The sequence below is a fragment of the Odocoileus virginianus genome, chromosome 24, assembly GCF_023699985.2.
Source record: "Odocoileus virginianus isolate 20LAN1187 ecotype Illinois chromosome 24, Ovbor_1.2, whole genome shotgun sequence".
Lineage (NCBI taxonomy): Eukaryota > Metazoa > Chordata > Mammalia > Artiodactyla > Cervidae > Odocoileus > Odocoileus virginianus.
This window is the reverse complement of record NC_069697.1, coordinates 47,107,056-47,128,489: the sequence shown is the minus strand read 5'-3', so window position 1 is coordinate 47,128,489 and position 21,434 is coordinate 47,107,056. Positions and strand designations below refer to the sequence as shown.

The window sequence follows — 21,434 nt, the reverse complement described above, 5'->3', positions numbered from 1 at the left end:
ACTCAGTTGTGTCCGACTCGTAGCGACCCGATGGACTGCAGACCACCAGGCTCCTCCGTCCATGGGATTTTCCAGGCAAGAGGACTGGAGTGGGCTGCCATTGCCTTCTCCAGTGCAAAATGAGGAGCTTACTAATAAGGACCTGATGGAATTGGAGGCCCAGAGAAAGGATGAAGAGAGACAAGAGGAAGAAGAAATAAGTGAAGAACCGAAGAGGTTCTTGACACATGAAATGGCAAAGGGTTTTCTTTGAGGAGGCACTGTTAGTTTTTGAGGCGTGGGACCCAAGTGTAGAATGGTACATGAAGGTTGCCACTGCTGTTCTGATGCAGTCCAGTGCTACTCTGTCATCTGTGACAAGAAAAAAGAGAACTACTTACCCAGACATCACTGGATCATTTTTTCAACAGGGTAGATAGAACTGAATCGAGCAAGGACCCAGAACCTGTGTCATCAGCATCAAGCATGAGTGACATGGCACCTTGCCTCTGCCTCCTGTTGCTGACAGTCTTTCAGCTCTTACCGTCTCCCACCTCCTCTCCTGCCTCCATCAGTAACTCTGCTTACCTGCTCACTCTATGCCAGCCCCTGTATGCCAGCGGTTGTACTCTATGTGCTACTGTACTTTTCAGGGTAGTGTACTATAAGATTAAAAATGTTTTCCTTATTTTGTGTGTGTGTTTTTTTTAAATATTATTTATGTGGGAAAAAACACTATTATTAGTGTTGTAAATCTACACTGATATCTGTAGTATAGTACTGTATAGCCAGTTGTGTTAGTTAGATACCTAGGCTAACCTTGTTGGACTTATGAACACACTCTTGAAAATGGAAACTATTCATGTGTAAAGGACTTACTGTATTCCTACTGAACAACAGCAGAACGAAAATTCTTTTTGGTGTTCACATAATGCATTTAGATAAACTGTATTATGCATAAAACCTGGTTCAGTGAAGTTAGCAGGAGTTAAATCATACAGAAAATGTTTTCTTACTCTAGGGGAATAATAACAACCGAGAGGGGAAACATCTTCAGGTGTTTGAAAACTGACATACTTCTTTGTGACTCATGGGTCAAAGAGGACTCAGAAATTAGCACGTATTTTTAACTAAATGAAAGTGAAAACAAAGCATGTCAAAATTTGTGGAAGGCAAATAGTATGTGGAGGGTAATTTATAGCTCTTTTAGCATGCATAAGGAAAAGGAAAGGTCTCAGATCAGTGACCTTGGTTTCTGACTCAGGAAACTAAAAATAAGAACAAATTAAACTAAATCAAGCAGAAGAAAAGAAATACTAAGTTCAGAACAGGAATCAAATAAAGGGAAAACAGAAAAATAGAGAAAATCAATGAATCCAAAGACTGGTTCTTTAAGAAGATAATAAAATTTATAAAGACCTAGTTTGATCACAAGAGAAAGGTAAAAGATACAATCACCAATATCAGGAACAAGAGAGGTGACATCTGTACAGAAATCTACAAATAGCAAAAGGGCAATAAAGAAATAGTTCTTGAAAGATGAAAACTAATAAAGCTGATTCCAAAAGAATGAATTCTCTGAAGAGCACTGTATCCATTAAAGAAGTTGAATTTGTAGTTTAAAATTTCCTCACAAAGAAAATATCAGAGCTTGATGGTGCCACTAGTGAGTTCTGCCAGTGCTGTTTGAGAGAATTACGCTGGTTCAACAGAAGCTCTTTTCAGAAATTAGGAGAGACTGCTTCATGCAATGAAACCAACATTACTTTGATACCAAAGTCTAAGAGAGACATTTCAAGGAAAAAAATTTCTCAACCAGTATACCCCTGATGAACATAGATGCATCTGTTATTAACAAAATTTTAGTAAATCAAGTACGAAAATAAAGAGGATAGATATATAGAAAAAACATTACCAAAATACTGGATGAAAGAGTAAAATACAAAGAAACTTCCTCAACCTCAGAATGGGCATCTGTGAAAATGGGCATCTACAGATGACATAGCCAACAGTGAAAGACAGAGTGCTTTCCCTCTAAAATCAGGGAAAAGCAAGGATGTCTACTCTCAACTCTTTAAGCCAGGATTGTACTGGAGGTTCTAGAGTGTAATAAAGCAAAAAGAAAAGGTAAAAGACATACAGATTGTATAGGAAGAAGTAATAAGTCTTCCTTTATTCACAAATACATGTGTCGATGTAGAAAATAAAATCTACAAAAAGAAACCTAGAGTTAATAAATGAAATTAGCCTGTAGGATACAAGACGATTACTCAAAAACCAGTTGTGTTTCTTGTGCACTAAAAATGAACTAACATGAATTTAAATTTTAAAAATATATTTTATAATGGCACCAGAATATAAAATGCAGATAAATCTATAATACATGTAAACTAAAAAGCACAGGATATTGCTGAGGTAAATTAAAGCCTGAATAGATAAATTATGTTATTGGATCAGAAAACAGTATTGTTTAATTCCTCCACTCAGTATGCAGATTCAACACAATTTCAAATCACATTCCTAGTAGGCGTTTTAAAAAATGAGATAGAGTTTCAGTTCAGTTCAGTCCATCAGTCATATCCAACTCTTTGCCACACCATAAAATACATCCTTTGAAATTCTGTAATTCGCTGGCTTTCTTTTTTTATATTCATAGTTTTACAATCATCACCATTGTCTAATTCCACAAAATTTTCATCACTCCAGAAGGAAACGTCGTATCTGTTAGCAGTCACTCTTCATCCCCTCTCAAGACCCCAGCCCCAGGCAGTCATTAATACATTTTCTGTCTCTCTGAAGTCTCTGCTTGTAAACATTTCATCTAAACAGAATTAAATAATATGTGGCCATAGCATTGGACTTCTTTTGCTTGGTACAAAGTTTTCAAGTGTCATTCGTGTGTCATGAATCAGTATTTTATTCTTTTTTTAGTGGATGGCTAATTTTCCATTGTATGGAGATATGCCACATTTAATTTATCCGTTCATCAACTGATGGACATTTGGGTTGTTTTTACTTTCTGGCTATGAATGAATAATTCATTCATGAACTATTCACATACGAATTTTTGTGTAGATGTGTTGGTCATATAGTAACTCTGTGTTTAACTATTTGAGGAATTGCTTAACTTTTCCAAAATAGTTGGCATCATTTTACATTCCCACCAGCAGCAAGTAGGGTACCAGTTCCTCCACACCTTGCCAACACTTATTGTCTATTCTTTTATATTATAGCCATCCTAATGGGTATGAAATGGTTGTTGTTGTTCAGTTGCTAAGGCAGGTCTGACTCTCTGCAACCCTGTGGTGCCAGCCTTCCCTGTCTTTCACTGTCTCTTGGAGTTTGCTCAAACTCACGTCCTTTGAGACAGTGATGCTATCCAAACATCTCATCCTTTTTAGCCCCCTTTTCCTCCTGCCTTCAGTCTTTCCCAGGGTCAGGGTCTTTTCCAGTGAACTGATATCTATTGTTACTTTGATTTGTATTTGTTATTTTAATATCTGTTTGTTATTTTGATTTCCCTAATGATTAATGATGTTAAGTATCATATCTGCGCTGCTTATATCTGTTTTGGAAAAATATTCAGATCCTGTGCTCATTTTTTAAGTGGGTTATTTGTATGTTTACTATTACATTTTAAGAGTTGCTTATGTATTCTGGATACTAGTCCCTTATCAAACAAGGTTTCCAAAAATTGTCTCCCATTCTGTGTATGTCTTTTACTTTCTTGATGGTGCCTCTAAAGTGCAAATTAATTGTGATGAAATCCAGTTTATCTATTTTTTTTCTTTGGTTGCTTGTGATTTTGTTGCCGAAAGCATCTGCATCAGAAAAGACATGTTTTCTTCTAAGAGTTTTTGAGTTTTGACTGTTACATTTCTGTCTCTGATCAATTTTAAGTTAATATTTGTTTATAGTGTGAGATAAAAATCAGTTGAACATATTAGAGCATCCAGTAGTAGACCCACAAATATATGACCAATTCATTTTACATAAAAATGTAAGAGAAATTCAGTGAAGTCTTTTAAATAGATGAATGCTGCTTGAGCCTTAACTATCTATTTGCCATAAACAAATGAACTTTGACCTGTACCCAGACCATGTACAAAATTAACTCAAAACACACCATAGACTTAAATGTAAAAACCAAAACTATGAAACTCTTAGGAAAAAATTAGGAGATTTTTGTGACAGTTAGGCAAAAATTTCTTAAGTATGAATTAAAAAGCATGATTGATAAAGGGGAAAATTGATGATTTGTAATTCATCACTAACAAAAGCTTCTTCAAATAACACTGTTAAGAGAATGAAAAGATAAACCACAGTGTGGGAGAAGGTATTTGCAAATTACTTAGCTGATAAAATGTATGCAGAATAAAGAATTCCATAAAGCCCAGTGGAAAAAGTAGACAAAAGGCTTAAACAGATGCCTCACCAGAGAAGGTAGTGTTTTCAGAAAACACATGTAAAAATACTCAACATCACAGTCATTAGAAAAATGAAGATTAAAACCACAATGAGGTCCCACTGTGCATGATTTGAATCATTTACAGTGATTCAAATTAAAATTTAAAAGATAAACCCATACCAAGTATTGATGAGGCTGTGGAGCAAGTAGAACTTTCACACACAGTTTTGGGTCATGAGAGAGTCTTGCAGTTTTTTAAGAAGCTAAATATACATTTACCATAGGAACCAGCCATTCCACTCCTTGGTATTTACCCAAGAGAAATGAAGAGAAAACTTACAAGTGTTTATATCAGTGTTACTTGTAGAGAAAATTGAAAACAGTCCAAAATGCCCATCAGTAGCTGAATGAATAAAGAAATTACAGAATGTTCATATAAAGTAATGAAATCCTACTCAGCAGTTAAAAGGAATGAACTCTTGAAACATAAAAATATGGATGGATTTCAAGATAATGATGCAACATAAATGATGCCAAATAAAGCAGTACATACCAATTTTATATAATCTAAAAAATACAAATTAGTCTACAGTTGAACAACACAGATAAGCAGTTTTCAGGGCACAGGACAGTGAACCTGGATGAACAGGAAGGAGAGGTTACACCCAAAAAAAGGACTACAGGGAAACGTTTATGGCCAGGGGGTGAGGGGAAATGCTGATGGATATTTTTATCATTTTGGTAATGATGATTTCACACTTGTATTGCTATGTCACAACAACAAATTTTACACTTTAAATCTCAGCAGTTTGATATCAATTTTATATCAAAAACAGAAGTAACATAAATGAGAGGTTCTGTGTTTAGGGTTCTTCCTCCCTTAAAAATGACTCAAAAATTGATCATTTTATTTTATCCACTTAAGGGCTTCCCAGGTGGCTCAGGGGTAAAGACTCCGCCTGCCAGTGTGCGAGACATGGGTTTGATGCCTGGGTTGAGATCCCTGGAGAAGGAAATGGCATCCCACTCCAATATTCTTGCCCGGGAAATCTCATGGACAGAGAAACCTGGCGGGCTGCTGTACATGGGGTTGCAAAACAGTTGGATACAACTTAGTGACTAAACAACAACTAGATATAAATTACTGTTTGATTCTGTTACATAATAAAATCATTTACCCAGACTCTTGAATTATTGTGGAGAATAACATAGAAGTCTTAATTTTTAAACTTTTTTTCTTTCCCTAAATTTATTTTGAAGCAACCGATTATAGTGGAAAGAAAATGGATATTAGTGTTTGAGTCTAGCCTACAATTTTCTGTATGTGAGCTTGGGCAGGTTAATCAATACCTGAATCTATTTACTAAGTAAAATGGAACTATCTACTTCATAATATTGTTTTGAAAATCAAAATACTTTTGAGATAAAAGTATTTTCCATGATGGTACCTTTCATAGTACCTGCAATTTTCTGTGTGAATGTTTTGGGCAGTTTACTTGCTTTCTTTGAATGTATTTTTTAATCTAAAATAGATATTCATCTTATAGGATTGTTTTGAGAATTGACTGAGATAACATGATCATCTGCTATAACATGACTTAGTACATGATGCATGAGAGAGTTTCGCTTTCAGAGGGCTCTAAAAATTTGTTCCAAATAGTTTCATCAAGAATTTAATGAAGTTACAACTAAGAATTTTTTAAACTGAGCTTTGAAATTAATACTTACTTTGTACCAGCTGTTGAATTTCATATAAAATTCAGAGTTTTCTCATTTCTGTTCTGTATGAAACATAGTTTTTCTCAAAGGTTTGTATGATTTTGTAACCATAGATTGATCCTACATAGAGTAAATAATTTTTTTTTTAAAGCATTTCTCTTGCTTCTTGATTTATATCGTTGTATCTAGTTAAAAGTAGTACTTTAACATTGAAATGCTGCCTGGAACAATTTTGCTTCCCATGTCTGTTAATTCAGGGCTGACTCAGAATGAGAAAATCTTCTTTATATTTTTGAGTTATTTACAAATAACTCAGTAAACTATTTGTTTCTGTTTTCCACACTTTGGAAATTCAAGTAAAGTACCAAATAATAATCAGTGAGTCTCAGATTAGGACTGTGATATAGGTACAGCTCACAGTATTGCTTCTAGATCTCTGGCCTGCCCTGTTCAACTGGAATTTTGAAAATGGATCATAGAGTTAGAACCATAATTGAACAACTACCTCTGCTCTGGATCTGTGGAGGAATTTAGATTGTGGACTCTCTCGAGTAATGAGTAATTACTCTCTGGAGCAATGAGATACCTTTTGTGATTTCCATCATGGTTCTCAGCCCATGTGCTTTGGTATCACTGTAAATTGTTATCAGTTTGCTTCTGAATGTTCTTCATCAGCTAATGATGGAGTGATCACTATTACTGTGTGACAGATCTCTGATACTCAAAATATTTGGGAAACACTCTTTATTGGGATCCTCTGACCAACAGTTTAGTATTTCTTTAAGAGTTCAATAATAGAAAAGTTACTTTTTAAAACACTGTTGGTTGACTAATGGTATATACTTAAACTTTGTAAAGCAACAGTTTATTTTGAAATGCCTAGATTTGAGTTTGTGAACCTCTTCAGAGCTTCATTATTTGAGTTTGTGAACCTCTTCAGAGCTTCATTATTTAAATACCTGAATTAGTCTTCATGAATTTACATAATTTGTAGTATGTTTGATCACAGTATTTAGAGCTATGTAGTATTGCTTCTTTTTCTGTATTGATTTTATTTTCCCTTTTGTAGATGGCGATGCCCAGTCACTTAAGGAGCACCTTATTGATGAATTGGATTACATACTGTTGCCAACTGAAGGCTGGAATAAACTTGTCAGCTGGTACACATTGATGGAAGGTCAGGAACCAATAGCACGAAAGGTACATATTAAGAAATGAATAGAAATATTTTTCTTAAACAGTTCCTATTTTGTTGTTAATTTCCATGACTTATGAAGCCTCTTCAATTATCTTGGAGAAAAAGACCATCAAAATGTTACTGTACACTAGCACACATAGAGGGAGAGTGTATTATATGCTAGCCACTAATAGAAGCACATCATATACATTATTAACTAATTTAATCCTCATAAAAAGTCTTTCTAAGATAAGTATTATTATCCCCGTTTTATAGATGAGGAAATGAGGACAGAGGTAGCAAGGTTCAGGATCTTTTAGAAAGCCACATGAGTTTACATACTTAAATTTTCTTAAAACTTGAAAATGCAGTTGTTTTTCTAATCCTGATTTTAAGCTTTATAATTACAGTCTAGAAACATCAAAAATGACCCATTTTCTTTATTTTGGGGAACTGAAAAGTCATTTATGAAAGTATTGCAATAGTAGAATAATACCCAGTACTTAAGGTAGATCTGTCAACCTTACACAAGTATTTGATAGTGTGATCAGGTGGAGCAGAATTATTTATCTGATTTTATTTCCACATAAAAATGATTAAAAAACCATTTATATAACACAAGGATATAAACTTCTAGTAGACCAAACCATAATTGGATTTATTTGAAACTGATGCTACAAAGTTGATATATTAACCGTTTGTATTTGTATATCTGTGATTTAGGTATAGAACTGAATTTTGTTCTCTAAATAGAATGTGAATATGCCTTTGATTTAGTTCAGTTTAGTTTTGTTCCTTAATTTCACTCAGTCTTAGAGCCAATTTAAAGTTAAGAATCATCTCTTCTAGGAATGCTAGCCATAAATAAATTTTATATATATATATAATATATAATTGCTCCAGTAATCTCGCCTGGCAAATTCCATGGACAGAGGAGCCTCGAGGGCTGCAGTCCATGGGGTCACAGAGTCAGACACGGCTGAGCACACACACATATACGTGTATGTATATATAATGGCCGATGATTTTTATCTATAATTCCCATAGAACTGAGTGTTTTGACCATTTGAAGGATAAAATATTTAGCTGTAAAACTCTATAGAAGAAGACTTTTATTCCTGGGTAAAGAAAAACCTGTGTCTAGAATATCTTCAAATGTGTTAATTTGTATTAATTCAACATTAATGACACGTGTTTTTTCCTTAATAAATGTAAAATATCATATATGAACTGATCAGCTGACAACTCCTTTGACATTTCTTGAAAGAGGCCTTATTGGTATTTCTTGAAATCTATGTCTGATAAGCAAATTAAAGAAGATAAAGAATCATGAAGACTTCATATAGGGAGAAGGAAAAAATGTTTAAGAAGTCTTGTTGTTTAGTTGCTGAGTTGTGTCTGACTGAAGCCTGCCAGACTTCTCTCTCCATGTGATTTCCCAGATAAGAATACTGGAGTGGTTAGCCATTCACTTCTCCAAGGGATCTTCCCGATCTAGGGATTTAACCTGGATTCTCCCAAATATAGGCAGATTGTTTACCATCTGAGCCACCAGGGAAGCCCAAGAAGTTTATTAGGAGGCTATATATTTATTTTTAATGAGGCAGTTGGAATTTGCTTCACTTGTAAAATAATTTTCAAACTTTAGGTTATATTAAATTATCTAGAGTACCTATTAAAATGTCTTCCTTCAAACTTAAATCAGTTCAGTTCAGTTCAGTCACTTACTCGTGTCAGACTCTTTGCAACCCCATGGACTGCAGCATGCCAGGCCTCCCTGTCCATCGCCAACTCCTGGAGTTTACTCAGACACGTCCATTGAGTCAGTGATGCCATCCAACCATCTCATCATCTGTTGTCCCCTTCTCCTTCTGCCTTAAATCTTTCTCAGCATCAGAGTCTTTTCTAATGAGTCAGTGTTTCGCATCAGGTGGCCACAGTATTGGGGTTTCAGCTTCAGCATCAGTCCTTCCAATGAATATTCAGGACTGATTTCCTTTAGGATGGACTGGTTGGATCTCCTTGCAGTCCAAGAGACTCTCAAGAGTCTTTTCCAACACCACAGTTCAAAAGCATCAATTCTTCGGCGCTGAGCTTTCTTTATAAAGTCTGTCACTGTTTCTACTGTTTCCCCATCTATTTGCCATGAAGTGATGGGAGCAGATGCCACGATCTTAGTTTAAATCAGTAAGTCTGGGAATTTCCATTTTTGCTATGCTTCTGATCCCAGTGGACCTGCATATGTCAGTAGAACTTACTTAATAGAGTTGACTGGTTTTTTAGAATCTGAAGCCCAACTTCAAATTTTACTAATTTTTGATTGCATTAAGAAATCTAGAATTGGTAATGCCCCTACTCTCATGTAGAAACAAAGTTAACCATCTTCCTAGGCCTCAAATCATCACTAAATGTCTCACTTAAAATATCAAGCATTCAGCTTAAAACCAGAAACAATATAGGCAAATAGGCAGGAAGTACAGTGGAAGCAAAATCCAAGAGAAACAATGGATAATGGAAACAGATTTATGAGGAATCCAGATGACAGAAGTATTAGAAACCTTAAAATATTGTGCTTGTTTTAAAAAAAAAGTTGAAAAGAACCAAATGTAATTCTAAAACTGAATACTAGTATGAAAACGTTAAGAATGAAGTGCTTGTTATTTGACCAAACCATATTTGGATTTATTTGAAACATGTTACAAAGTTGACACATTAACAGTTCATATTTGTATATCTGTGGTTATTTGGGTGAAATACTAGACTAAAAAGAAACAGAATGTGTAAATTGATAACACCATTAGAAAATAGACTAAAGCTTAAAGAGACTGAAGAGTGGAAAATAAGGAAAAAAGAGGGACACGTGGAATGCAATGAATAAGCATAACATAGATTTAAGTGGTCTCCTCAAAGGAGAGGAAAGACAGTATGGGGTAAAAGTAATATTGGAAGTAATAGTTGAGAATTTTCCAGATTTGATGCAAGGTATCATGCTACAGGTTAAAGAAATGCTGTGAATCCCAAGCTGAAAAAATACAGATAAAACCATACACAGTAAAATTGTTAAGAAAACAAAGATATTCCCGGTAATAGCCAGAAAAAAAGATTTATTACCTTCAAAGTAAGGGTAAGACAGATGCTTTCTCAAGAGAAAGCCAAAATAAAATAATAATGCTGTATCTTCAACACACTGAAAGAAAATAACTACTAACCTTGAATTCTATAACCTTGGAAAGCATCCTTAAGAATAATAGTGAAAAAAGTTGTTTTCAGATAAATTGATAAGATTTGTTACCAGCATATTTGCACCAATGGAAATAAAAAATTGTCGTCAGAATGAAATTTTACTCTGTACGGAAGCTTGGAAACACAGGAAAAAATGTTGACTGGCAGAAGCAAATACTATAAATGAGTGTTAAGGTAGGATCTTTAAAATAGTAATAATTTCTTATGAGGGTCAGATGTGTATAAAATTATGTACATAACAATATTAGCAGATAGTTGCCCCAAGACAACCCCCATTATCTCCACCTCTTCATAGCCACAGCATTGGATAGTCCACATCCACATCGTACCAGGGTCTGTGCTGGTATTGTATTACACTGGTCTTTGTGGCCAGTGACATATAGCAGAATCATAGTACAGTATATCACTTTCAAGATTAGATTTTAGGTCAAAAGGTGTAAACTTAAAATTATAAAATAAGTCATGGGAATCTATTGTATAGCGTGGTGACTATAGTTAAAAATACTATATTGCATATTTGAAAATGGCTAAGACTTCTAGAAGATCTTAAAGGTTTTCATTGTAAGAAAAGCAACGTGATTATGTAAGGTGATGAATGTTAACTGTGCTTACTGTGGTGATCATTGCACCATATATACAAATATTGAATAGTTGTGTTGTACACCTGAAACTAATGTTATTGCTCCTAATTTTAAAAGTAAAAGATTAAATTATAAAAGACACCTTGGCTTTACGTCTCAGGTGCACATACCCTATTGCTCTCTCTCATTTCTCAATCTGAGAAATTCACCTGCAGCCTCAGGCAGCCTACGGATGGGCTCACGTGTTAAGGAACTGAGATCTCTGGGCGGTAGAGAAGAATGGAGGTCTGCTAACGGTGATTTGAGTGAGCTTGGAAGTGAATCCTCCAGTCTCATTTGAACTTGCAGTAACTGAGGTCCCAGCCCACAGATTGACAACAGCCTTGTGAGAAACCCCAAGCCAGCCCCACCCAGCTAAACTGCCCCAGATTCTTGACCCTCAGAAACTATGTGTGATACCGTTTGCTTTGCTAAGCTGATAAAAACTTGGGGAAATTTATTATGTAGTAGTAAGTAGCTAATATGGGCTTCCCAGGTGGCACAGTGGTAGAGAATCTGCCTGCCAGTGCTGGAAGACACGAGACCCTGGGTTGGATCCCTGTGTCAGAAAGATTCCCTAGAGAAGGAAATGGTAACCCACTCCAGTATTCTTGTCTGGAAAATTCCATGGACAGAGGAGCCTGGTGAGCTAAGTCCGCAGGGTTGCAAAGAGTTAGACATGACTGAGCAAATAGGCATACAGACACAGGTAGCTAATACTGATTTTGGTCCCTGGAAGTTGTGTGTTACGGTAACAGAAACTTGAGGTGTGGTGGTGACTTTGGAAGTGGGAATTGGGTAAAAGCTGTGATAATTTTAAGAGTATTAATGAAAGCCTAAAGTGCCCTGAATAAATTAGTAGTAGAGTTTTATTTAGACTTTGAGGAGGCTGCCAGTGAGATCTTAAAGTGAGGAAAATCTTATTTGAACCCAGTGATTTTTGTCAGGAGATGTAAGAAACTTTTAACAACATGTCACTGAAAGGTAAAAAATACATTTAATGAACTTAATAATCTGCCAAAACGTTGAAAGTACTGCTGAGTTTCTTCTTGTTCTGCTTCTAGTCAAATGTGAGAAAAGAGAAGCTAAAGAAAGGACTGTTAAATAAAAAGGAACCAAGACTTGCTAGTTTTGAAAATTAGCCTCTCCAGATGACAAACAATGCTGAAACAAAGAAATGCTCCCAAGCAAAAATCAAACTCAAGGCATTCTCAAGAAAGCATGGCCTAAAGTTGAAACCTAAGGTTGTGACTGTAAAATTTCTTTGTTAAGACCTCAGAAAAGTCAAAGGTGGTGCCTCACAGTGCACTTCAGAAAAAAAGGCCCTTTAAAGAATTTCAGGGTGTACTTTACACTTCCTTTCAATATATGGCTTTTAGGACCGTAGAGCTTCTAAGAAGCTTCAGGGTGATGTCCCTGAGCCTTTTCGATGTAAACCCAGAGTAGAAAGGACTTACCTAGAGAACATTTGTGGTTGTGACTTTTGCCTCCTGGGTTAAACTCCAGTGAAGATCCACAGTGTTTTCAAGAAGCACTGCCATTTTGGGCTGCAGAGACAGCATAAAATTTTAGAAACCTTTGACCTCCCAGACTTATACAAGCAGGAATCAGACTAAGAATTTACTCAACTGCAAATGTGTGCTAACTTTCATGAAAGAAGGTGACTCAGAAAACAGAACCAGGTGTTACAAACAGTCATTTTTTCAGGTCAAGGCAAAAGTGAGCCCTGATCAAGCAACTTTCAGTGTTTCCTCAGGTGGATTTCAGAATTTCTGTAGACTGATAACTTCTTTGTATCCCTTCATTTCCCCACTTTAACAGAAATATCTGTCTGAGATTATCTTCTGCCTGCTCCACCATTTTATTTTGAGTGTAAGTGGGGCAGTAAATTTATCTTCTCGTTCACAGGCCTGTAATCTATAGGCCCGTACTCAAGATGCTTAAGGAACTTATACCCAAGGATCTTCATCTGTACCTTCATCAGATATAGATGACAGGTTTCTGAACTCTGAGTTGATGCTATAATGGGATGAGACCAGTTGGGGGCTTTGCAGGGGTGGAGTGTATTTTGCATGTTGGTGACAGGGACAATAACTTTGTTGGTACCAGAGGGTGTACTGTGGGAGATAGCCTTGAAGATTGCACCCAGGTTATCGCCACCTCTTGTTATTCATACTCTTATGTAATCTGCATCATCCCAGAGTTGGTCTCTGTGACTAGTAAAATACAGCAGAAGTGATAGTATTATGTGTTGTCAAGATTAGTTTATAAAAGATACTGATACTTCTAACTTGGGAGTGCTCTCTGGCTCTCTCTTGGATCAGCGACTCTTGAGTGAAGCCATGTGTCATGCATTCAGCCTATGGAAAGACTCACGTGATGAGGAGCTGAAGTCTCTGCCAACAGCGGCAAAGGAACGGAGGTCTGCCAATGACACGTGAATAAGCTCGGAAGCAGATTTGAATGTGGTTAACCACTACGACCTAATTGACATGCATTGCACTTAGTGCAGGATACAAATATTTTTTAACACATGCTGGGCCATCAGGCAAATTCCAGTACTTTATGCTAGAAATTATTCAGTGTATTTTCTGTCTCTCAAGGAATTTAGAAGTCAGTAACAAAAAGATAACTAGATGATCTCTCAGCTACCTAGAAATGAAACAATATACTTCTAAGTAATTCTTCGGTCATAGAAGATTCACATGTAAAATTAGACATATTTTGAACTGATTGCTAACTCTACAGCATAAAAGAATGACTAAAGTCTGTGATCTGCAGACTGTTGTCTCAAGAAAAGAAGAAAAGGAAATTAAGACTAATCAAGAACTAATATGAAGTAGACATAAAACAGAAAATAAAATGCATTAAATGACCAAAGTTGATTCGTTGTAAAGAACATTGCAATTTGACTAGTAAAATAAAGATGAGTTCTGGCAAGACTCTGATCAAGAATAAAAGGAAAATAGGCACAAATCATCTGTATTAGGAATGAAAAAGGGGATACCATAGCAGAGTCCAAAGACATTTTTAAAAGATTGATTTTGAACAGCTTTATGTAATCTGAAGTGGACAGATGTCTAGAAGAATGTCAGGTGTCTAGAAAAAAACGCACTAGTGTTGAGTGGGAAATAGAAAATCTCAATTCTGAATAAAGAAGCTAAATCATTAAATAAACATCTTTTCACAAAGAAGACTGTTAACTCCAGAAGACATCACCAGTGAATATTCTACCAGATATTTAATAACACAGTATTAGCAAGCCAGGCCAGAAATGGGCAAAAAGGGAGTTAAAAATGGCGAGGCTGCAGGGATAGAATGGATACAGGTATATGTGTAGCTGCGTCCCTTCACTGTTCACCTGAAACTGTCACAACATTGTTAATCGGCTGTACTCCAATACAAAATAAAAAGTTTAAAAATAAATAGCCAGGCTAGATTTTTTTTCAAACACTATTTTACTTTGAAAATCACTTGTTGTAATTTTAGTACTATCTGAATAAAGTAGAAAAACCATCTCAGTAGATGCAGAACATGCATTTGATAAAACTCAGTATCAAGTTATGATTTTTTTAAAAAACTAGAAATAGAAAGCTATTGCAGACAATACTTACTGGTAAAGTGTTCAAAGCTGTCCCACTCAGATCAGGGACAAGACAAGGGTAACTATATTAGAGGTCTTAACCAGTTGGTAATGCGAGGAAAAGAACTAAAAGAATAAGGATTGAAAGTGAAGAAGTAAAATTGTAATGTTTTAGAAGACATAATTGTATATGTTGAAAATTCCAAAAGCTATACCAAATCATTAAAATTAATAATTAAGTTTCACAAGGGGGATGAATATAAGGTAAATATATTAGTAGAAAAACCAGTTATATATAATCAACAAAGTTGAGTTTTAAAATAATGTTTCTAAGAGATGAAAGTACTAAGAAATAAAACTTACAAAAACTGCTTTTCTACAATGAAAATTACCAGACACTACTGAGCAAAATTGAAGAAGACCTAATGAGTTAATGTTCAAAGGGTCACCAAGCTTATTCTGTAAAAGACAATAAATCTTTTCAGCTTTATGGGCCAAAATGTTCACTTTGGCAACTACTCATCTCTGCTTTTTTGGGTGCAAAAACAGCCATTGGTGATAGGTAAACAAATGGGAATGGCTGTGTTCCAGTAAAGTGTTATTTACAAAAAAAAAAAAAAAAAATGAGTCCCTTTTAGCCTGTGGATCATAGTCAGCCCACCCCTGATCTGTTGCTGTTTAGTTGCTTTGTTGACTCTTTTGCAACCCCATGGACTGTAGCCCCCCAGTCTCTGCTGTCCATGGGATTTCCCAGAAAAGAGGACTGGAGTGGGTTGCTATTTTCTTCTCCAGGGGATCTCCCCGACCCAAGGATTGAACCCTTGTCTCCTCCATTGGCAAACGAGTTCTTCACCACTGGGTCACCGGGGAGGCCCCACCTCTGATCTAGGCACTGGTTCATTAATGTCTGCTGTTGCTGCTTAGTCGCTCAGTCGTGTCCGACTCTTTGTGACCTCGTGGACTGTAGCCCACCAGGCTCCTCTGTCCATGGCATTCTCCAGGCAAGATACTGGAGTGGGTTGCCATTTCCTTCTCCAGGGGATCTTCCTGACCCACGGATTAAACACAGGTCTCCCACATTGCAGGCAGATTCTTTGCCATCTGAGCCACCAACATCATAAAAACTAGAGGGGCAACTAGATATTATCTGTATCTTGTTAGACTATAACTCACAATCTATGAAGTAGTCTTACTAAAAATTGCAAGAATAAAAAGATAAATGGTGAAATTTTTGGCTAAAAGACACTTGAGACTTCTCATTTGCAGTGTATGGGCTTTATTTGGATTGATATTAAAAATCATTTTTATTTTAACTGGTTTTAATTTAATGGATATTTGATATTAAGGTATCCATTTTAATACTTTAGGTGTGATAATATTGTTATGGCTGTGTTTGTGTTCTTGTTTTTAAAGTATCCTGAAATGTTTGTATAGAATATCACAAGAAAGGTTTGTGTTATACATTAACACCTGTGATTCATATTTGTATTATCCTTCTCTACTAGTCTGCCTGTCTTTTTACCACTAGGTGTTCTTACCCTGATTTCAAGGACTAGGTCTGATTCACTGTGTATTTCTAACACTGAGCACAGGTGCTCAAAAATAGTAAATGTGTCCATTAGGCCCAGTGTTATCAAATTATTTTGAAGTAACAGATTTCTTTAAAAATTACTTCCTGTTTCCAAGAGGGGAGAAGTAGGCACTTGAAGTCAATTCTTTCATAAGCCACTGTAAAGAGTGGACTACATTAGGTTAATCAGGTATATTTCATGACTTTAGTCAGATTGCCCACTAGTATTCAAAGCAAAATGAACGAATGGAAATTATGTTTAATTCAGCTTTAACTTGTGTTTCCCTAACTAACTTAGTAAAGAAACTTGACCTTCATTGTGACCATGAATTAATAGAATCCAAGCATAGATTTCATCTTGTGCTTGCTCCTTATTTATAATGTAGAAAAATATTATAATTCACCTAGAAAAAAACACTTTAGCTGTCATCTCTAATTCTGAAACATAACTGTTACTTCTGAATATTCACCTTCCTGTCCTATTTCAGATGTATACTTTAATGGTTATAGTAACTAGATAAATATAACTTTGTATCCTGTATTTTATAAGCCTGTTTCTTCCTGTTACAGTCTTAGTAGCCATCATTTTAAAGATTATTTTCAGCACAAACATTTTTAATAAAGATAGGATGCTTTATATACACAAATATAAAGAAAGGAGTTACTAAATGAACAAATAATGTACATATTATGACACTAATATATAAATATGCTAGTTAGTTTTCTCTGATGCAGTGCTATTATATTTAGTCTTTAATCATTCATGTGGTATGATTCTTTCAAATAAAAATTGTTGTGGAAAATCCCATGGACAGAGGAGCCTGGTGGGCTACAGTTCATGGGGTAGCAAAGAGTCAGACACAACCAAGCAACTAAATGATGTTCATCTGGCTGGATATAGTAAAACATACCATGACCCTGTACTTAACAAACAAAATTCTGTACGTGAAACAAAAATACATAAGGATTAGAATCTATGTATATTTAACATTTTCAGTGTTTATTTTGCCTTTCATTACATGAAAATATCATTTACAGTTAAAAGAAATTTGTTGGAGGACAAATTCATATCTTTCTTAAAAAACTGCTTTTTAATACACTACTTTTGGAAACAGTAAAATATCTTCTAAATACAGTTATAGTATTCTGAGTAGTGCTAATTAGCACTGTAAGATGTTGGAGAAAAGAAAAAAAATGAAAAAATTCTGAATCCTAATGAAGAGTGGTTTTTTAAGTACTCTTGGTAATCTTAGTAAAAATTTTAGTTTATTGGAGTATAGTTGATTTACAGAGTTGTGTTAGTTTGGGGTGTATAGTAGTATGAGTCAGTTATACAACTATGTGTGTATGTTCATCCTTACTTAGATTCTTTCCTCGTGTAGATTATCACAGAATATTGAGTGGAGTTTCCTGTGCTGTACCATAGATCCCTGTTGGTTGTCTGTGTCGTATTTAGTAGTGAAATAGGGAATTAATGTTTTTTTATTGTTGACAGTGAGCTTCTGACTGTTAAATCACCAGATTCTTTCCAGGAAAATAACTTTTAGTATTATGAAAACTAATTCTCAATAAAAAAAAAAAAGAACGAAACTGCTTGCTTATAGAATACATACCTCAATGTAAATCATAATGGGTGGTTTTCTCTTTTTTTTTTTTAAATTTTATCCTGTTTACTTATCCCATTACCTGCTCTGCTGTTAGAATTCCCTACCCCCCACCCCCCACATAAAATGAAGCCTGTGAGTACCTCAGTTTGGCAACCTACTGATGATTAGTAACTAACTTAATTTAGGATTCTTACTCGAATATTGAGTCCCAGAGCAGAAATTTCTGATTGTTAAGAATATTTGATTCCTATCTTTATAGCTCCATTAATCTTATAAATGATGTAATATCCTTTGCTTCATTCTTAACTTCAAATATGACATAAAACAAATTTAATTAGTTCTGATTTAGACAGTAATATACTAGTTTACATAATGTATTCATTACAGAATCGCACACTATTACTTTAGAAATGTGAATGTAACAAGTATGATTAGGAGAATATATATGATAAAGTATCATAAAAATTAGCATTGAATTGGACATTTTAAATACTAGCAAACTACCTTTGAACTTTTTGAGCTGAAACAACTTTCCTGCAAGTGAAAGACAAATTTTGAGTCCCTTACTGAATTGATGCTAAGCAAGTGAGTACAACAGTCATTTGGAGCCTCCCTTTTGCCATATTTGTCTAATGTATCACGTATCAGGCTGATTACTATTTTCAGAAACAGTGTTCATGACTGAAATCCTACAGTTAACCTTTAGAAGATCAAAAGGAAATATACTTAACTATAAAGGTGACCCTAATATATACATTTTTTTCTCTTTCTGCTTTATTGCTTGCATGTTTAGCAGCTTTTTTTTCCCTTTCATTTGTTGCCTGGAACTACTCAGTGTGCATTTAAAGGTCAAACAAAGTCATCTTAGGATGGAAAACTAACATATCAATTACAGGGCATAGCTGAATATTTTGGCAACAGTAATTTGGAGTTACGGTTTTAAGAGATTTATTTTAACGTACAGAGTGTTGGTATAGCTGTTGCTAGCTGAAATTATATAAAACTTACAGAGGTTTTTAAAGGTTTTTTGCTTGAGATCAAGTGCTAAAAGATAAAGTATGTCTGTATCTTTAATCGGAACCATATTTACACTTTGCATGCACTTTCTCATCATAACTACTAAGTTTACTCATTAGTTATGGTATACCAAAGTATTTCCATAGAGTAGTAGAATGCCTTACTCTACTGTCTGTTAATATTTGTATCATGATTGTTCATATTCTGTTAAATACTAATATTTCCAAAAATGTTCCTTTCTTTTTCAGCTATCCAGTATTTTTTATACTGATGAGTTTTAATAGTTATGGTTTTTTCACTGGTGATCTGCTTTTTATGAAGTCTTTTTAGAGATAATGTTTTTCAAAACAGTAAAATATATCAAGCTACAGCTGACACTAGTTTGTTTTGTTTTTTAGGTAGTTGAACAGGGTATGTTTGTAAAGCACTGCAAAGTAGAAGTCTATCTCACAGAATTGAAGCTCTGTGAAAATGGAAACATGAACAACGTTGTAACACGAAGATTTAGCAAAGCTGACACAATAGGTAAGGCAAGATCCTGTTTCTTTGTTAAACCATTGTCCTTGGAAATTTATTTAAAATTCTATTTGCTATATGCTACTAAGATGAAAACCATTTTAAAGGTTTATCCTTAGATATTACAGATTTCCAAGCTTGATACAATATGTCATAGCTTAAAGTTGAATTGTTTATCATTTCTAGATGTACTTTACATTATTAGATGAGTTTAATATTTGTCTCATTTTACTTTTTAAAAAATCAAATAATTATAGTTTCAATTTAGCCTTTGAAAATATATGTCATGTTTGTAACATGAATTATAAATTGACATAGAACTTTAAATACTTGCTTAGGTAAAACTTTGTCAGGTAATGCAATTATCAATAATAATTTACCCTTCTTAGCATGAAAAATGACTTGTTTGTTTTTTCTCTCATTCTTGGGAACCCAAATACAATTAAATAGCTAGTAAGGCAGTGGGCTTAGCATTATTATGATTCACTATATAATGAGTAGGTTATAGAATTATAGTATCAAATATGTGTGCCTAACTCTGTCTATATATTTATATATCTACATATGTTTATATATCTACCATCTGAGCCACCAGGGAAGCTCATATATTTACATATCTGCACAAATAGATATATGTTAAAATACATGTAAATTTTTAAAATTCTGCTTAAAAGCTACATTTTAATTTTAGATCAAGGATGTATTGAATAAACAAAACAAAGCTCATAGATTCAAAGAACAGATTGGCTGCCAGATGAGTGGAACTTGGGGGTTGAGTGAAATGAATAAAAGAGATTAAGAGGTATAAACTTCTGGTTATAAAATAAATCATGAGGATTTCATGTACAGCATGGTGACTGTAATCAGTAATATTATATTGCGAATTTGAAAGTTGCTAAGAAAGTAAATTTTTTAAAGTTTTTGTCACAAGGGAAAAAAGTTTTTTAACTCTGTCTACTGATTGATGGATCACCAATTGATAAATTATTGGTGATCATTTAATGATATATATATATATTTTAAACCATTATGTCACACACCTAATACTAATGTAATACTGCATGTCAATTATAGTTCAATTTTAAAAAGGAATATATTGAATAAAATGCTTTTTAAATACATGGTTATGCATTTACTAACAATTGCAGTACTATTTAATGACACAACTGAAAATAAAAATTATAAATAGTAGTTATTTTCAAATAAAGTTCTTGGAAAAGAACATTAATGGTAATAACATTGATCTTGTTGGAAAATGTAAATGGACACTGAAGAAGGACGTAACACTTAATGTAGAACTCAGCAAGAAAGCGAGATTAGCAAATTTATGAATTACACCTATATAGCTTTCCTTGTTGAAGTTAGTCATTTGATACACTTTATTTTAAATAAAATATTTCTGAATTTCATAAGTACATTTGACTTTCACCACTTAGCCATTTCACTGCAAGAAAATACTTTTAACCCATAATTTTCATGAAGTAGTACCATTCTTCAGTACCTAATGCTTGGTTAATCCTAATGTTTCTGCCATATATTATGTATGAATTTTTTATTCTCCCTCTCTTTATTTAGCTAAAACATTTATAAGTTGAGATGCAATTTCAGTAAACTCATACAGTAATTTTTCTAAAAGAATGCTTAAAATATTAGAAACTCCATGTAAATGTCTTTTTTATTACATTATGGTGGATAAAGTACTTAACTTTTGCACTTCTTGATTTTTGGAACATTCAGGAAAGTAAAATATTTATACATCCTGAAAACTGAAAGTTTTAAATATAATTTATGAAATTACATTAATCATGATACCAAAATGTGCACAGTAAGAATCTGTGTCCAACAAAGATTATCTATTAAGATTAATTCAGAGACTTAATTTCTGAAATTTTAGGCCAATTAGAATACAAATAAACTACCTCTTAAATGCATGATGTAAGTAATGTTTTCTAGATGATACCAAAATGTGCACAGTAAGAATCTGTGTCCAACAAA

The 21,434-nt window shown here is 34.3% G+C and overlaps 1 protein-coding gene across 6 annotated transcripts in view; it reads left to right on the top strand.

The window, feature by feature from the left end:
- USP15 (ubiquitin specific peptidase 15) overlaps window positions 1–21,434 on the top strand; it is a 133,254-nt gene that overhangs the window by 30,302 nt on the left and 81,518 nt on the right. For all 6 annotated transcript variants that reach the window (XR_011483315.1, XM_070454673.1, XM_070454672.1 and 3 more), the window contains exons 3-4: window positions 7,176–7,306; window positions 19,322–19,448. Coding sequence is in view for 5 of the 6 variants with exons in the window: in XM_070454673.1 (XP_070310774.1) it covers window positions 7,176–7,306; window positions 19,322–19,448 (258 nt within the window). In the remaining variant the exon portion in view is untranslated. The remainder of the gene's footprint in view (window positions 1–7,175; window positions 7,307–19,321; window positions 19,449–21,434) is intronic.